Below are 19,870 nucleotides of genomic sequence, written 5' to 3' on the forward strand. Positions count from 1 at the left end.
TTTGTGGTATCTAAAAAATCCCACAATTTGTGGGCTCTAAAACAATTGAACTCATGGAGACAGAAAGTCGAAGGATGGTTATGCGGCTGGGAAGGGTAATAGGGGGTAGATGAGGGGATAATTAACGGGTACAAAAAAAAACAGAATGAGTAAGACCCAGTATTAGCTAGCACAACAGTGACTATAGTAAAAAATAATTTAATGGTACATTTTTAAACAATTATAAGAGTATAACTGGATTGTTTGATACACAAAGAATAAATGCTGGAGGGGACAGATATCCCATTTTCCATAATGTGATTATTACACACTGCATGCCTGTATCTAAATATCTCATGTACCTCATAAATATATATACCTACTATGTCCCACAAAAATTAAAAATACAATAATTTTTTTTTAGATATAAATATATTTTCTCAACACCCTATTTTAAAAAACACACACATACACAAAGAAAACCTTACAGGTGAGATATACATATAGCTTTTTACTTAACAGAAAGCTCATCCTTAAAAGGTAATTTAAAGTAATTCTATAGATATTATCTACGATCATATAAACTGAAGCATAGAAATGATCTAGAAAAATTAAAGTTACAAAACTTGATACTTCTAAGGAAGTAAAGGCACAAAGAATATACACTCTATGATTTTGTTTATGTAAAGTTGAAAACAGGCATAACTCAACTATGGCATTAGAAATCAAGTTAGTGGTTACTTATGAGAAGAAGGGAGGGTGTAAGAATTGAGAAGAAGTAAGCAAGGGACTTCCATATACTGTCAATGTTCGCTTTTGTGACCTAGGTAACGGATTCACAGATGTTTGCTATTTTTGTGTTATATATGGCAAGTATTTTCTCCTAGTTGTTGTTATTTAATACTGTATATAGCACCATACATGTATGAAGAAGTTTTAATTTCAACATACTTGAATTAATGCACATATAATGCGTTGAGCTAACATTTATGTTTCTATGCATATTTCTGTATGTGTGCCATACTTAAACAAAAAAGTTAAACTAAACAACAGTGATAAAACATTTAAGACCTAAATCCAGTTTACCTGTGCTTTTTTCTTTCCTGGAACACATATTTTCACACTTTTTCCTTTTATCATAAGAGGTGTTGTTTCAATGTACTTCATAATTGCAGTAATTGCCTCTTTAAATTCCATTTCTAGGTAAGCCTAAAATGAAATTTATTCCATCTTTAGTCACAAATCTATCTTTAAAAGTTCCTGCATTTTAAAATGGACTTAATCCTTTCTTTTGTAACATCAAACTATGAAACTACCTCAAGTCATGGTTCCTTTTGCCTGTTTTTATTTTGCTCAAATATAATTTGATTAAGGATGTTTCACACATTAAATGGACATTTAACCTTACAGAATTTCTATACCACTACCAAGATAAACAAAATCCAGGCAGGCTCATGGAAGAAGAGGAAATGAGAAGGCAGGGCTCACTGAACAATAAGAGGGAAGGGAAGATATGGTCCAGCTTGTGGTAGGTCTGACATTTTAAAGGCTTCTTGTAAAAAAGACAACACTATCACTATGTTCCCTGTCCTGACTCACAAACTTATTTAAAAAATTAAGACGGAGGGCTCGCTATGTTGCCCAGGCTGGTCTTGAACTCCTGGCCTCAAGCGATCCTCCAGCCTTGGCCTCTCAAAGTACTGGGATTACAGACTTCAGCCACCACACCCAGCCTTAACTCACAAAACTTTTTTTTTTTTTTTTTGAGACGGAGCCTTACTCTGTTGCCCAGGCTAGAGTGCAGCGGCGCGATCTCTACTCACTGCAACCTCTGCCTCCCGAGTTCAAGAGATTCTCCTGCCTCAACCTCCCACGTAGCTGGGATTACAGACGCCTGGCTAATTTTTGTATTCTTAGTAGACACCAGGTTTCGCCGCGTTGGTCAGGCTGGTATCAAACTCCTGATCTCAGGTGATCCACCTGCCTCGGCCTCCCAAAGTGCTGCGATTACAGGCACAAGCCAACACGCCCAGCCTTAACTATTTTATGTTGTGCTTATGTTAAGAACTGTTCATAGTTCTTAACTTTATCATGTGAGTTATTGGAATATAACCCACAGAAAATACTTACCATACAAAGGAAATAATTTGTTTTAGTCTTATCTAACTGGTGTTCTAACTAATGACTAGCAAACTATAGCATACTACCTATTTTTGTAAATAGTTTTTTGGACACAGCCATGCTTGCGCATTTACATATTACTTATAGCTGTTATTGTACTAGAATGCCAGAGCACAGTAGTTGAGATCCTAAAGATGGCTCATAAAACCAAAAATATTTAGCTGGCCCTTTACAGAAAAAGTGGGCAAACACTTATTTTAAAGGATATAAAACATTATTTTGGGGCCTTGCTTATTCACATCCAAACATTTATATAACTCTCAAAGAACAATTATATATGCAGTACAAGCAGCTAAGGAACACAACAGCAATTTATAGAATCATTAAAGCAATCACTTTGTATGAATTTTTACCACAGACTAAATGACTCACCTCTTTTCTATATGGAACAATCAGGACATCATTCACTTTCCCAAATGGTTGAAATAATTTTCTCACATCTTCTTCAGTACAACCATCCTCTGGTAATTCAGATATAAGAAGAACCGAACCATAATGCAATGACTGTTCTTTCCGAAGCTATTTTTGGAGTGAAAGAAAATTTAAAATAAACCAAATTAAGCTACAATGTACAGTGATAATTTCCTATATAATTTCTTCTACCACTAATATTAGTACACTAAAGGGTCTTTTCCAAATATTTTACCCATTTTTCTTTTTCCTTCACCATCCCCTTTACGCAGTTTTTTAAATCACAATTTTAACACTTTAATAAGATTTTAAATGCAAAAGTGATAAGAAATGTTACTTACATTTTTTAACCCGGAAATGGTTTATAGGTGCTCTTTTCTGTTTATAGCATCTTATAGCAAATAAGATCTATGGAATGTTCCAAGGCCATTAGAGAGAATTTTTCCATGAAACTACATGGCCCACCAACAAGTAAAGCTGAAATTACAGCTTTGCTCACCCCCTCTGTTCTAATAATTGGAAATGATCTCTAGACAGGTATAATATTTTTAAAAATTCATATATAATGCATACCATTTGAATACACTGTAGTATCAACTTTACCACTTACGTTAAAAATTAGGGCCAGGCATGGTGGCTCATGCCTGTATCCCACTGCTTTGGGAGGCCAAGGCAGAAAGATCGCTTGAGGCCAGGAGTTTAAGACCAGGATGGGCAACATACTAAGACTCTATATTTAAAAAAAAAAAAAAAGCCAGGCCCAGTGGCTCACGCCTGTAATCCCAGCACTTTGGGAGACCAAGTGGATGGATCACAAGGTCAGGTGTTTGAGACCAGCCTGACCAACACGGTGAAACCCCGTCTCTGCTAAAAATAAAAAAAATTAGCCAGGCGTGGTGGCACACGCCTGTAATCCCAGCTGCTCAGGAGGCTAAGGCAGGAGGCAGGAGAATCACTTGAACCCGGGAGGCGGAGGTTGCGTGAGCCAAGATCGCGCCACTGCACTCCAGCCTGGGTGACAGAGTGAGACTCTGTCTCCAAAAAAAAAAAAAAATTAAAACACCCAGCTGGGTGTGTTGGCGCATACCTGTAGTCTTAACTACCTGGGAGCCTGAGGCAGGAGGATACTTGAGCTCAGGAACTTGAGGCTGCAGTGAGTTATGACTGTGCCACTGCACTCCAGCCTGGGTGAGAAAGGGAGACCCCCATTTCTCTTATTTTTTAGTAAATAAGAAAATTTAAAAAAAAAGTTCCACTTCCACCACCTAGAAGTCTTGAAACAAAATGAAAAAAACTTCATATATTAATAATCTTATGAGACTAACTCAGTCTCTTCAAAATTTTCCCTATACTCAAAAATTTCTTCCCAATGCTCTTCAAAATTCTGTTAATTACTGGTTGATTATTATGTTTATCCTTCTAAATGTAAGTTCTTTGGGGCAGGGAACAGCACTTACTGAAAGTCTTTCATGTATTTAAATACTGTTGAGAACAATGCATTCCATACCTAAATACTTGAAGACTTATTAATATTAAAATATACAAAATATTTGATATTGGGCCTATTAGGATTTTCTCTGAAGATAGTCTCTTGATGTTTTAATATATTATTTAATAGTGATTTAATAAACATATACAATAAAACAACACCTTAGTATCGTAACCAGTAGGTTACAGTCAAAATACACTAATAAATCAGTACCAAAATATAAATTTTACACTGTACAACAGAGTATTTGACTTCTGAACTGTACCACAAAAAGTATAGAACAGATGAATAATGATCAATTCTCAGGAGAGGCTCACTCTTATAACTTACTAAAAAAGATTACAAAAGCTCAATATTGCTGCTGGTGATTATTCATTTTCCCAATTAGAGAGCAAAACTCATCACAATGATCTGCTTGTGAAGCTAGCCAAAAATGCCAAACCATCAAAATGTTCTTTTGACACATCAAATACCAAACCACTGGAATTCCTAAGCTACAAGATTTTGAACCTTGGACTTTTATTATACTCATAACAAAAACCAGTAAAATATTCCATACTAAAATCATGTAACAACTCGTAATTTCAAAGTTATTGGAAATATGGAATAAAAAAGTTAAGACAACTTCATTTTTTTTTTCTTGAGACAGGGTCTTCCTTCTATAGTACAGGCTGGAGTGCAGTGGTGTGATCTCAGCTCACTGCAACCTCTGCCTCCCGGGCTCAAGTGATCCTTCCACCTGAGCCTCCCAAGGCCTCCCAAGTAGCGGGGACTACAGGCACCTGCCACCACCCCCCAGCTCATTTTTATATTTTTTGTAGAGAGAGAGTTTCACCATGTAGCTCTGGCTGGCCTCAAACTCTTAAGCTCGAGCGATCCACCCTGCTTGGCCTCCCAAAGTGCTGGGATTCAGGCATAAGCCACCATGCCCGGCAACAACTTTGTTTTCTGTTTGTTATAGCAAATGTGTGCATACTTGCACTAACAAAGAATTACGAAGCCAGGCATAGGGGCTCACGCACTTAGGGAAGCTGATGTGGAAGGACTGCCTGAGCCTAGTAGTTCGAGACCAGCCTGAGCAACATGGCAAGATCCCATCTCCACAAAAATTAAAAAATTAGCCAGGCATGGTGGCACACGCCTGTGGTGCCGGCTACTTGGGAAGCTGAGGCAGGAGGATCACTTGAGCCCAGGAGATCGAGGCTGCAGTGAGCCATGTTTGTTGCACCACTGCAGTCCAGCCAGGACGACAGAGTGAAACCTTCTCTCTAAAAATAATTATTAATTAGAGAATTACCTTTCGCTGGAGAGAAACAGCTTTATCAGACACCTGTTTACATTCTGACAAAGTGTCATCTTCAAGATTCTTTGATTTACAACGAATAGAATGTCCTCCTAGATTTGAATCACTCTTTGTAGCGCTTGTAGGTTTAACTGATGGTTTTGTTCCACTGCTAGTTTTAGGCTTTTGTGCTGGTGAATGTCCCTTATCAGCAGCTTCAAGATGCTTCTGTTTATTAAATTCTGTCCCATGCCCAGATCGTTGTACTACATCTTCTAATGCTTTTTTTCTATCTAGTAAAAAGATATAAATTTCAATTGGAAAAAATTAAGGTAGGAGCCATCTCATGACATAATCACATAGTGCTATTTTCAAGCTAAACAGGGAGCACACAGACAATAAAAAAATCTAGATTTTATTCACTCAGAAGGCTTTTTACATGAAGTTCCTTTATTCCCTTATGGGCCCCAGTGATCCTTAAAGTTTTGGTTTTGAGACTGCTTTACACTTACTGAAGCCTACAAAGATTTGTGTTATATTTACTGATATTTACCATATTAGAAATTAAAATTTTAAAAATATTTATCAATTCATATGTTAGGTTGGTGCAAAAGTAACTGCAGTTTTTGCCACTGAAAGTAATGGCAAAAAAAGTAAATTCCCATATTAACATAAATATTTTTATAAAAACCAACTGTAATTCCCAAAACAAAACTAGTGAAATGAGTAGCACTATAGTACCTTCTTCTACACATTTTAATGTTGGGCTTAAAAGAAGAACCTAAATTCTTGTATCTGCTTCTGGATAAAGAAAATCCAGCCTCATGGAGGCATGTAATTAGAAAAGAGAAGACAGACCTCATAGAACTCTTAAAAGATCTTGAGGACCCCAATCGATCCTTGGGCCATACTTTAAGAAGGAATGCCTTATATAATTAAAGGTTATCTCCATTTGAATTCAGCATTTTAGACTATACTAGACACAATAAGACCTGTGCAAAGTACTATTTTTGAATTTTTCAGGCTAGTCAAGTGAAACAGTGGGAGTGTCAAAGTACTTCTCAGATATTAACTATGGTTTCTTTCATTGTAGAAGAAAGTGTGTGTGTGTGTGTGTGTGTGTGTGTGTGCATGCATGTGTGAGCTATTTCTGAAAGGGTCATAAAATCAACATTAAGTCACAGGTTAAAAAAATAATAATTTCAAAAACATTTTAAATTAATCCATGGAATTCTATAATCAATTATTAAAGCAAACTAAGACATTTTTACCATCCTTGGTTTTTAAATATGATGTTGGTGGACACATACATTCACACACATTTCTTTGCCAAGTTACCAGAGGGAATAATTAACTCTGTGGCATGTGGGTCAGATTTCATTTATCAATTCTAAAATTTAATAAAGTAGAACATTTCTCAAAATCCAAAAAGAAAGACATTTAAAAATTTAGTCAAAATAAGTACATTCACTATTTCATGGCCATCAGTATACCTGATGATCTCACTGATCTCCTTGATATCCTTTCAGGGCTAACTGATCGAAAGCATTTTGGACTACCTCTAAATGGATTTCTAATTCGATATGGTGAACGGGATCTGGATCTGGATCTGTATCTAGAAACGAAACGATGGCAAATTCTTGGACTTCGACTTCTCGGCCTATACATGTAATGCATTGGGCTTCGAGACCGACGGAATCTGTGACTTGAGCTTGATCTTCTAGAACGCCTAGGACTGGGGGAATGAGAACGTCTTCGTGGAGTTTCATTTTCTTTTCTATTGCCCTCATTTCTACAAGCAGGGGGGGAAGAAGAAAGTGATCAGCAATTTAATGTAAATGTAAATGATACTAAATGATAGAAGTGTACCTTGTTAAAAACAGACTGCTAACAATACCAAACTCTGATAAAAGATATGTACTTAAAACAAAAATCTGTTTGTTATGATGTAATTCAGCCTTATAGCTAAATAAGAAACAATCAGAACAGTTTATCAGCCCTCCAATTGCTTGGATGTCTGTTTTCTAGTTTACAGAAGAATACGATAATGAATTTCTCTGGTTTTTCCTGTACCAACATTATATCCAATTATGTTTTTAAAGTATTAAATTATGTAAAGAATTTAGGAAATGATTTACATAAACAGACGTTTTCAATAATTTTTTCCTGAAAGATTATGCCATGTATAAATATGACTTTGATTTCTCTATGTGTGTGTACACACATAACCTGAGTAGAATCCCCTAGGGGATACAGAACTTAATAATATCACTCCTAGCATTCAAGGCATTTACAAGAGAAGATGTCATAAACATAAAATAATAATGTCAGAATAAAGTATTTTCAGAAAAGGCTAAAGAAAGTAGATCGGGGGAGGGGCTGTGTCACATTTAAGCTGGAATAAGTTAAAGATTCATAGAGGTTTTTCCATTTGCCTGTTGTTTGAATGGCAGAAGTAGAACTCAAAAGAATCACTTTCTTAAAATTAACTGTTTACTTTTAAAAGACAATCAAGTTTTAATAATATTACTATTTTTAAAAATTACCTTCTTGACGGGAGGATCTCAGGATTCCAATCAGGATACCTATTTTGAAAATAAACAATATTAACTAACAGCTAAAATAAGACCGTAAGGCTCAATTAATCTTTATCTGTAATATATCAAAAGGACGTTTCACAACCTTTATTGGAAATAAAATATTCTGAGTGTTTAAGTCAATAAATAATCAAAGTATTATGCTAATAGGTGTATCAGGGAAACACACTCCCCATACTTTAAAGGCCTAAACTTTCATTTAAGTAAACCGGCCAGCATATGCACAAAAGTGTTAAGAGGTACAAGATACGAGCTGAGGTTAAGGGTTAAAAGAGAGAAGACAGTTCATCTACTTTACAGAACTCTAGGGAATACCACTCCTATCATATTCCATGTGGCAACTCACAGAATACAACATGAATGGTGTTCCTTAACTTGCACCAAGTAGTCCTCATAAAGATATGTCCAGTGAGAGGAATCAGGAGAGAACTCACAGAAAGCGTTGCTTTTCAGGTAGCCCTTACAAAGATCTATTAAAAGGAATGGATCAGGTTAGATTTCATGCAGTGGCAATACGTAAACTAAGATTGGAGGCAAAACATTGGTGTTTTGTTCCAGGAAGTGGTCTAGCTACAGCATAGAAATGATGAAAAGGAATTATAAAGGGGGAAACTTGGACAGGCTGTCTGTTGTTTCAGGTAGAGACAAATTACGAAGAGCCTTAAAATCAGGTAATGAGGTTACACACAGGAAAAAAAACAATGGGAACTTAACGAACATTTGTAAGAGAGGATAACAGGAATGTTTTCAGAACAAGTGTAAAGGAATATCTGGAATTAGGGGAAAAGATGAGAGCTGAGATATTTAGAAATCAGGCATGTAGAAGCCACAATTATAGCCCTAAGAGTGAGACTAACACAAGATGGAGTTTATAGGAAAAAAAAGAGAGCCAAGGACAGAATCTTAGGCACGTCGACAACTTTAGAGTAAAGCAAAGAAAAAAAAAAAAAAAAAAGACTAAGGAGTAATCACGGAAAAACTAGTAGGAGAAACAGTATTATCATAGAAGCCTAAGAAAAAGGCTGTATCTTCACTCTCAAGGGACTTCTAGAAAATCTGAACTATAAGAGGCATCTGGACATGCTGATTATATTAAATAAATAAATCACTACATTTAAGAATACAATTTCAGCAGCAAGATGAAAGCCAGGTAAGGAAATGGAGGCAGCAAACTTCTGACAAATCACCTAGCAGGAAAATAAAGTTAGGTCAAACCTTATTAAAGTGGTTTGTCTTGGTTGCTATTTGCCTCAGACGTTGTTAATGAGCTAACCCCACAGCAATTCTCAATTCCCTTTTCCCTTGTTTGCCTTTACTACAATGGCAAAAAAAAGCTAAATATTTGCTTTCCCACTATCTCTAGAAGATAGCCAGTGGTAAGTTCTAACCAATGAGACATAGGTACAAAACCCCTGACAGACATCTGAGAAAGCTTCTGCCTCATTCTTCCTACTTTGAGAATAGATATAATGTCTGGAGCATCTTTTAATTATGAGAGGACAAACTGTGAAGACAAAAAAGTTAACTTTAATCCAACATACCCATCACCTAGTGTCAACAATTCCCAATATATGGATAATTTTGTTCCATCTATTTCCACACTTTTAAAAACTTTCATTGCTCTGTACCATCCAGGAGGATAAATTCCTAGTCTTACAGTGATTCAAAGCAAATCTTTTATCATCAAACAAAACTGGGTTTCACTGTAGGTGCTGTCATTTAATGGCTATGAAACTTAAAGCCAGTTACTTAGTATGTGTAAGCCTTAGCTTTCTCATATGTATATGGTGGAAATGAAGGTGATTAACAACACATCAAAGTTATTAAATTTCCAGAGCTCTCTAGTTTATGGTTCACAAGAGCTTGAAGACTAATATAAAGGGCTGGTAATAATGGTCGAGCATAGTGGCTCATGCCTGTAATCCCAACACTTTGGGAGGTTGAGGTAGGCAGATCGCTTGAGCTCAGGAGTTTGAGACCAGCTTTGGCAACCCCGTCTCTACCAAAAATACAAAAAATTAGCTGAGCATGGTGGCACTCATCAGTGGTCCTAGCTACTCAGGAGGCTGAGGTGGGAGGATCACTTGAACCCATGAGATGGAGGTTGCAGTGAGCTGAGATAGTAATAAATAATATTGTTGCTCTTCACTAGGTTCAGGTTCACCAAGTTTAGACCTGTTCACTAGGTAACACATGTTCTCATCTCTGCTGCCCAGGGCAGAAAGATAAAGCATGTATACATTCTGCAAGCAGAATTTGGAAACACCTCTGTACTGCCCAACTAGTCAAAAATGTGCTTCAGAAGCAATAACGCTCCTTACAAAGGTGGTAACGTTAACTATTAAGAGCAAGGACATAGTTAACTGATATTATCTTTGTCCCAATGTGATGCAATAAATACGTATCACCAACGAAGCATTTGCAACAAAAATGTTCTCAGTGAATTTAATGCTAAGGAAACAAATAGAAAACTATAGAAAGTGGGACATTCAACAAGACAAGTTTCCCGGACATTTCAAGGAAAAAAATCAACACCATAAAACATCCTTCTCAAACAAAATAAAAAGAAAGACAAACAAAACAAAACAAAAAACAAACAAAGAGTAGGCTATTCTAGATTAAAAGAGACTGTAATGCATAAATCTTAACTGAATACTGGATTGGGGGTATGGATGGGACAAACAAGAAGAGTTATAAAAGGCATTCTGGAAAGAAGTGGGAAAATATGAATTTGGCTTATATATTAGAAGGAATTGTGGAATTATTGTTAATCTCCTTAAATGTGCTGTATTGTGGTTATGCAGAACGACGTCCTTATACTTTGGAGATACATGCTGAATTTAGAAATGATGTCTCATAATGTCTGCAATTTATTTTCAAATAGTTCAGAAACAAATGTATGATATAATAAAGCAAATATTAACAAATGGTGAATATAGATGAAGAACATACAAATGTTTTTCTTCCTTTTTCTCTTCAATATTTTATTCTGAAAATTTTTTAAGCCATAAAAAAGTAGAAGGGATGATAAAGGCCCACGAGCTCAACTAGTTCCGTTTAACTATGTGCTGCATGATGGTAGGGAAATTGTCTCTGTGCCTCACTTCTCTCACTGATAAAATCAGGAATAATCCTTATACTTAACACCTCGTAGATGGTTTTGAAGACTAAATCAATTATGTAAAGCACTAAGAATGCCCAGCACACAATAAACATAGCATAATTACCTATTTTTAATACTAAAATTCTGATGCACTGTATCTTTCCTCAACTACTCGTGTCATAATCCAGAAAGATCCAATAAAGCCAGAGAGAATAAGCCATAAGAAAAATCTAAATATACATCAATGGAGGAATGAGTAGAAAGAAGGTATATCCCCATAACACAGCTTAAAAGAATAAAGATTGCAGATCCCAAGCACCTAACCAAATCTAATTTATTTATTAAATTATTTTGCAGTGGAGAGAAAGTCATGAAACAATAATTCAAGTGCATACAACCTGAATGTGATGGTTAATTTTGGGTGTCAACTTGACTAGATTGAGGGATGCTTAGATGGTTGGTGAGGCATTGTTTCTTGGCATGTCTGTGAGAGTGTTTACAGTGAAGATTAGTCTGTGAGTCAGTGGGCTGAGTAAGGAAGATCTGCCCTCAATGTGGGCGGGCATCACGCATGCATAGGCTGGGAGCCCAGATGGTACAAATAGATAGAAGAAGATGGAATTCCCTCTCTCCACCCCTCCTTCCCTCAGAGCGGGATGCCCTTCTCCTCCTTGTTCTTGGACATCAGAACTCCAAGTTCTTATGCAACTTGCATCAGCAGGCTCCTGGAGCTATAGGGCCTTCTGCCTCAGACTGAGAATTATGCTATCAGCTTCCTTGGTTTGGAAGCTTTTGAATTTAGACTGAGCCACGCTACCAGAAACCCAGAGTCTTCAACACACAGACAGTATACGGTGGGACTTCTCAGCCTCCATAATTGCGTAAGCCAATTCCCCTAGTAAATCCCCTCTCATATATCAATACATAGGCATACCTCAGAGATACTGTAGATTCAGTTCTAGCGAGTCACATAAGATTCAGTTCTAAGCGAGTCACATAAGTTTTTTGGTTTCCCAGTGCAAATAAAAGTTATGTTTAGACTGTGCCAGTGTATTAACTATACAATAGCATGTTTTTAAAAATGTACATACATTAATTAAAAAGTACTTTATTGCTAAAAAATACTGATCATGAGCCCTCAGCAAGTCAAAATCAAAGATCACCAATCACAGATTGCCATAACAGGTATAGTAATAATGCAAAAATTTGAAATACTATGAGTGTGACTCAGGGACACAAAGTGAGCACATGCTGTTAGAAAAATGGCACCGACAGGAAAGAGTCCTGACTGGCCCAATAGACAAGGGAAGAGGGAGGCCCTGAATCTGCCATTGTGATCAGAGTGAGGCCAGAGTGAAGAAAAATGTGCAGAAGGTAAGAAACTGTGAAAGCATCATGAGGCCTGGTTAGGAGACACAGCCTGGAGAATTAGGAAAGATATACTGTTATTTTAAATTTCAAACCACAGCTATCTGTGTAACGAAAAGAACCCTTAAGCCCCGCAATGGGAAAAAGTGGAAACTGACCCAGAGGATGCCAGATCGAAGGATATATCCAGTTGCAGTTCTTACCAGCATACAGGTGCTAATACACACACTGTTCATTTTCAGCTTCAGCTCTTGATAGCTTTTGGCAGCAAAAGCACTGCTCAAGGCTCAGATGAGAGCAATTTGGTATTGGGGAAACTGATTAAAATGCATTCTTGAATGGTGCTCCCCAAAAGATACATACATATATATGTTCCAATCCCTGGAACTTGTGAATGTTACCTGATTTGGAAAAGGATCTTTGCAGATGTAATCAAACTAAAACTCCTGAGATGAAATCATCCTGAATTATCCAACGGGCCCTAGATCCAATAGCCAGTGTCTTTCTAATAGCAGGGCATAGGGAGGTTTAAGGGAAGACAAGGTGGTGGTGAGGACAGTAGCAGAGATAGGATTGATGGGCTACAAGCCAAGTAATGTCAACGATTGTCCCCAGTCACTAGAAGCTAGGAGAGAAGCATGGAACAGATTTTCCCCCAGAGCCTCGGAAGGGAAAGGTGGCCCAGCTAACAGCATGATTTCAGACTTCTGGACTCTAAATAGAAATTTATTCTCTCCCAGTTTAAGTCAAAAAGAAAAAAACAAAAAGAAAAATGGCACCAGTAGACTTGCTTGACACAGGGTTCCCACAATCTTTCAATTTGTAAAAAAGGCAAATTATGGGAAGTACAATAAATTGAAGTGCAATAAAAGGAGGTACGCTTATATTTATATATATCTCCTCTATTCATCTCTGTGGAGAACCAAAATACACTTGATATGGTTAAAAAATAAATAGAGTAGAACATTAAAGTAGCAGGCATGGAAAGCAAATGCTTTAAATCAGGGTCCTAAGTGTATGAAAAAAATAATAGGCTTACCTACACTAAAGGCTTTAATAGATACATACATGCTGTTTGCTCAAGTAAATTAACGTAGCTATAATCCTCTTACTAGCATGAATGACTCTCTGAAATAAGTAACTCACCCCCACCCAACTAAAAATTCACCTTCATAAGAATTAAGACATCCCACTGGGTACCTGTGGGAAAACGTTGCTTAGGAGAGATTTTCGATTTTCGACTGTATTCCTTACAGTGGCAGTAAGGCATATCCAACTCAGGTAACAAATTATCTCTCCATGATAACCTATGTTTGTCTTTACAGCATCTATATAGGATAGTAACCCCAATTTCCAGTCTTAGTGCATAAGATCCAGATGACAATTATCTCACTCTCAACACCAGGAGTAGACATATGACGCAAACCGAGATGGACTACCCTATTCCCACAGCCACTATAATGCGTTTAGGGATGGACAACTAATCAAAATTGAACCAAAAGAGTCAAAACAAGGACTTTTGCCAGAGTTATGGAGAAAGAAGTGCTTTAAAGAAAAAAGGTCAGACGGGAGAGGCATATATTCTCAGAACCACCCGAGGCTGTGTCACAGGGTGAGGGGTGGGATAAGGAAAACAAAAACAACAACAAAAACAACTCCTAGAAATGCCAGCTATACAGATCACTTACATCCAGAACCGTAGGGTCCATTTTGCTATGTGAAAGAAGTGTGTCCAAGATTTCATAAGGCCAATGCAAAAGACAACAGCTAAGAAAGAAGTACTTCTGACACGAATTTTTATTTGAGCTTCCAATACAGTTGCTCCTGAAACTTATTAATAGAACCACCAACCTCATTTAAGCTTCTCAGTTAAGTGAGCTTAAAAATTCTCTTACTTTAAAAAAAAAATTTTTTTTTTTTTTTTTTTTTTTGAAACAGGCTATCGCCCAGGCTAGAGTGCAGTGGCACAATCATGGCTCACTGAAGCTTCTATCTCCCGCACTCAAGTGATGCTACCACCTCAGCCTTCCAAATATTAGAACTACAGATGTGTACCACCATGCCTGGCTGATTTTTTTATTTTTATTTTGGTAGAGACAAGATCTTACTGTGTTGGCCAGGCTGAACTCCTGAGCTCAAGCAAGCCTACCTGTCTCAGCCTTCCAAAGTGCTGAGATTACAGTCATGACCCACTCCAACTAATCTGCAACTTTAATCACTTACGACCAAAAGGATTCTCAATAATAATCTCAAATCCATTTGCCCAATAACACGTTACTCTCAGTCTGGTGGCTAGGAACTGTTTAATGGTACTAGGGAAGACAGAGTTTAATTTGATGTTACTCCAAGAGATACAGGAACATAGTGTTAAAATCACACTTTTTCACCTCTATGGCCAGTAGGGAAACCTTCACAGGTGCCCTGTCTTTAAGAAGAAAAAGGGGGAAGAATTGAAGAGCCAAAGTTAAGGAAGCAAGACATCTAGCTTGTCCATCCCTTACTTAAGGTATATTCTGAAAACTGGTTCTAAGAGAAGAGCTTTAGGTCCAAAATTAAATACTGGTGTTTGGTTTGCACTGATTTTCAGTTACTTGTCCTATGGGAAGAGGTGGAGATAGGAGAAGAAAGGATACCTGCTCTGATATAGATAAAAGATCCTGGGGAAGGTAAGCCAGCAAAGAATGAACTAACGACATAAAAAGTTTACCTATTGGGAATTAAGTTAGAAAAGTGTCAAAGGATATACTGAATTCTACCATTTTGGAAAAATATTAAATATACTTCCACAAAACTAGTATTTTTAAAAGACAATAGCTTTCCAAAAATATTTTTCTCCAAAGTATTATACTAAAGGTATTTAAGTCACATCTGAACATTAACTATTTTGTAAATATGCTATCTATAATAAAGGAAAAAAATGTTCTTACTGTTGACGTAACTGTCGACAGCTCTCAATATGAGTAGATGTATTTTGATGCTGAATCCAATCCTATTGTAAAAGGAGACAAGTGTTGAAATTAGAATATTCCTCATGTTGACTAATGAATTAGGCTTTTAAAAAAGACAGAGTATTTTTTTCAAAAATTAAACAAACGTACTCATAAATAGCATTTGGCTGCTCAGTAAAATTTTCACAAACAAAAATTAAAGGCCTTGAAAGAAATGCACTTAATACCATATCTCACTGATCCCATTTGAAAATATTTTAGTACAGAAAACATTTTAAAAATCATACCCGTGGATGCTCATTTTGAAATCAATATATAAACTTGGAGAAAATAAAAGCATGGATCAGAAAAAACTTACTGCAAATATAAAAACAACACACCAGAAAACACCAAAAAATCTATAAATAAAATGGTATCTGTGAAACAGCATCTTCAAAATACAATACTTCAATGACAAATACCTCTAAAATTCACGCTAACAATATCAACAATCAAAAAATGCCGCCGGGCGCAGTGGCTCACGCCTGTAATCCCAGCACTTTGGGAGGCCAAGGCGGGCGGATCACGAGGTCAGGAGATAGAGACCACTGTGAAACCCTGTCTCTACTAAAAATACAAAAAATTAGCTGGGCGTGGTGGCGGGCACCTGTACTCCCAGCAACTCGGGAGGCTGAGGCAGGAGAATGGCGTGAACCCGGGAGGTGGAGCCTGCAGTGAGCCGAGATCACGCCACTGCATTCCAGCCTGGGTGACAGAGCGAGACTCCGTCTCCAAAAAAATAAAAATAAAAATAAAAATAAAATAAAAATGCTACCTGATAGACCAGTACCATTCCATACAAGGTACTCACTATATTGGCAAATAAGATTAGGAAAAACATGGGGAAAAATGCTACTCATCAAATCTATTTTCAAAATTTAAAAGTAACAACATTTCAAAGATACAATATCCTTTACATATAGAGCTTTGAGCTTTACAATTAACGAAATGCTTTTTTTTTTCCTTCTTTCTTTTTTTGAGACACTTTCACTCTTGCTGCCCAGGCTGGAGTGCAATGAGGCGATCTCGGCTCACTGCACTCTCCACCTCCTAGGTTCAAGCGATTCTCCTGCCTCAGCCTCCCTAGTAGCTGGAATTAACAGGCATGTGCCACCAAGCCTGGTGAATTTTTGTATTTTTAATAGAGACAGGGTTTCACCATGTTTGTCAGGCTGGTCTCGAACTCCTGACCTCGGGTGATCCACCTGCCTTGGCCTCCCAAAAGTGCTGGGATTACAGGCATGAGCCACCATGCCCAGCCCAAAATGCTTTCTTATACATTACTTCATTTACAAATAAATCTTTCCTAAAATTACAATGTGTACGCATAAATAACTCTGGAAGATACATCTGGTTAAAAAAAAAAAAAAAGCCAATACAGTTTACAAAGATACAGTTTCCAAGGTGAAACAATTAGTTAAAAGCAATATGTATGTTACTCAATGTTTTACTGTTCCTCCAGCATTTGGAAAGGCAGAAAAGTTACTAAATAACTTTGTATTTCAACACTTTGCTTAAGGAAAATGTTATTATTTGTTTCCATTTGAAATACATTTTAGTTTAGGTCATTAGAAGTTTCCACAGTTAAAACCACGGTTGACAATAATTTTGGATTCTGCCTTGGCAAGAACTATCTGAAAGAAGGTACACTGCTTTGCAATGCTCAGCATCAATTTAAACTCAGCAACAAGGTATGACAAATCCTAAACTATTTCATTAAGCCATGGAACTGATTGTGGACTACAAAAAAGAAATGTTTGTACATCCTGTTTAATAATACAAATAGAAAGCTAGAAGAAGAGTCTCTAGTAGTACTGAAACCCATATTTTTAATATTAATTGGACATTGTTTACATCAAACAGACACACTGGTGCAGGCAGTGGGTTGGGCATGATTTATTTGAACCATAAAGTGTTTTATCTGAATACGTTGCCAACATTTAATAATCCAGAGATTTTTACCCCCAAGTCCAGATTTCCAGCTTTTCTTGAAAAAATAGGAAGATACAGTAATACAGGATATCATTCTTACAGCAACTATCACCTGAAGATGATGGCTGCCCTATTTAAGATATACTCTTCTCAGTTCAACACACATACACACATTCTCTTAGGCTTGCTTCACAAATTGACATTACTTGCTTTAAGCTCAGTAAACACACCCATCCCATCCCAACTTCTAGACTCTCTAGTAATAGTTTCCACAGTAGATAATAGTCCAAAAGCAGCACTGCCTCCCCAGAGAAAAAGTGATAATTACCTACTAGCAGGAAATGCTGCAAGGACTGTACAGAATTAGGCAGTCTCAGAATGAAACTGAAAATATCTACTCATATCAGGGCTCACTCACTATTCTGAACAGTTTTTTATTGTCGGTACTTTCTCAAACTGAATTATTTCAGTCATTATGACACAGCTCCTAAACCAAGGGAAGTTTCTCCTTTAAAATCTGAACCCCAATTTAACAAGCAAATACATTTCACGTTCTCAAAGTACATCTTCACAGCTATAGTTTCAAAGATTCGAAGGTGGGGAATATACATATTGTCAGATTTACTCAGTAGGAAAAAGTTTACAATTGGTCATTTACATTTATTGGCTTCATATTTATGTCATATATACACACACAGGAACACTTACGAGGCTGCAAAATGTATCACAGAAACGAGAGGCAGTGTGTACCATCAAAATCCATCTTCAGAAATCCCTATCATTTGGCCACTTAGTAGTGAAAAATTCATTACTTAGATGAGCCCCATTGTGTTGTGCTGTTAAAAGGTGTGTGTGTTTTTTAATGGCAATCTAGGTGAGCTCTAATGATGACTAAATGATTTCCTTTCGTCTCAAATTTTTACTTTTATCCTATTAACCCAGGTTTTTAACATCTTATACTTGAACAATTAAAAGAAGCTTCCAAGTGGAAGTCCTACTCCACATCATCTCATTTCTATTTACCCTGCATACTTCAGTCAGATTTCCCTAATATATACTTCCAACATGTTACTTCACTTATCAACAAACTTATTTAGCTTTCTAGGTTTTTACCATCTTATACTTGAACAATTAAAGAAGCTTCCAAGTGGAAGTCCTACTCCATATCATCTCATTTCTATTTACCCTGCATACTTCAGTCAGATTTCCCTAATACATACTTCCAACATGTCACTTATCAACAAACTTATTTAGCTTTCTAATGCCTCTCACCTCAAGTGTAAACTCCTAGGCTAGCTCTTCAAGGCCTTTCATACTTATTTCTAACATGGCTCATCACTCTTTCCCACCTGCCTCCCCTACCACAATGAAATGTAGTCTTCTCTCCGGACCTCTGCCTCTCTGTACGTTGTTGCCAACCCTCCTCTTCTTTTTCTTTTTTCTTTCTTTTTTTTTTTTTTTTTTGAGATGGAGTCTCGCTCTGTCATCTAGGCTGGAGTGCAGTGGCGCGATCTCGGCTCACTCCAACCTTCTGCCTCCTGGGTTCAAGCGATTCTCTGCCTCAGCCTCCTGAGTAGCTGGGATTTCAGGTGCGCATGACCACACCCAGCTAATTCTTGTATTTTTAGTAGAGACAGGATTTCACCATGTCGGTAAGGGTGGTCTTGAACTCCTGACCTCAGGTGATCCACCCGTCTCGGCCTCCCAAAGTGCTGGGATTACAGGCAGTGAGCCACCGTGCCTGGTCCCCTCCTCCTCTTTATACAGGCATATCTAAAGCCTCAATTCAAGACCCATCTTCAACCTACTCCATGAAGTCTTCTCTCCCACATCATTCTAGTCAAGACAGACTTAGTGCATTTAGTAACTGACATTCCATTAGTCTAACTAGGCTGTAAAAGTCTTTTTATGTCAGCATGCATATTTATACTTATTTTTAAACACATACTGCTACAAATACAATAGTTAAAATAATTAAATTGGCAAATTGGTAATGATTAAATTGGTAAATTGATGAAGCTGGCCTGAGTGATACATGCCTGCAATCAAGATAGAAATCTCTGTCCCCTACAGCATATCCAAACAAGTTAAATAAATCACAAAACCACTTGTTGCCTTCTAATTGTTTTAAATGTCTTGGGGGCATAATTTTTCTCCTCAATAAGACTGAATAAACTGCTTAATAACATCTAAAATTTTACACAGTTCCTCATTTCTGCCCCAGTACCTAACTGGAGTCAAGTACAAAACTGGTATCCGTAAGTACATACTAAATTAAATGCACACCTTTTCTACTCTACAGAATACAAAACTTCAAGTTCTTTATTTAAAGATGTATTTTCTTGGATTCATTATGATTAATTAAAAGTTCAAAATAAATTTTAAAAAATTATGTAGTACGCCCAGTCACAAGAATACAGACAGACTAACACTCAATTCACTACTTAGGCCAGGACTACTTACAGATTACAATTAGGTGATATGAATTATTCTAAGACTTTCCCTTGTAAGGACTTTGCTATCCCTTCTGATGGAATAAGG

The 19,870-nt window shown here is 37.0% G+C and overlaps 1 protein-coding gene across 3 annotated transcripts in view; it reads right to left on the reverse strand.

The window, feature by feature from the left end:
• Positions 1-19,870, reverse strand: part of ZNF638 (zinc finger protein 638) — a 152,391-nt gene that overhangs the window by 57,514 nt on the left and 75,007 nt on the right. For 2 of the 3 annotated variants that reach the window (XM_054476648.1, XM_054476649.2), the window contains exons 3-8: positions 15,338-15,399; positions 7,889-7,927; positions 6,836-7,134; positions 5,358-5,635; positions 2,533-2,679; positions 1,066-1,188 (exon numbers count right to left, since the gene is read on the reverse strand). In XM_054476648.1, the coding sequence (XP_054332623.1) occupies positions 1,066-1,188; positions 2,533-2,679; positions 5,358-5,635; positions 6,836-7,134; positions 7,889-7,927; positions 15,338-15,399 (948 nt within the window). The remainder of the gene's footprint in view (positions 1-1,065; positions 1,189-2,532; positions 2,680-5,357; positions 5,636-6,835; positions 7,135-7,888; positions 7,928-15,337; positions 15,400-19,870) is intronic. The other variant, XM_063648591.1, reaches the window with a different exon arrangement.

Source organism: Pongo pygmaeus, chromosome 12, assembly GCF_028885625.2.
Source record: "Pongo pygmaeus isolate AG05252 chromosome 12, NHGRI_mPonPyg2-v2.0_pri, whole genome shotgun sequence".
In the NCBI taxonomy this organism is placed as follows: Eukaryota; Metazoa; Chordata; class Mammalia; order Primates; family Hominidae; genus Pongo; species Pongo pygmaeus.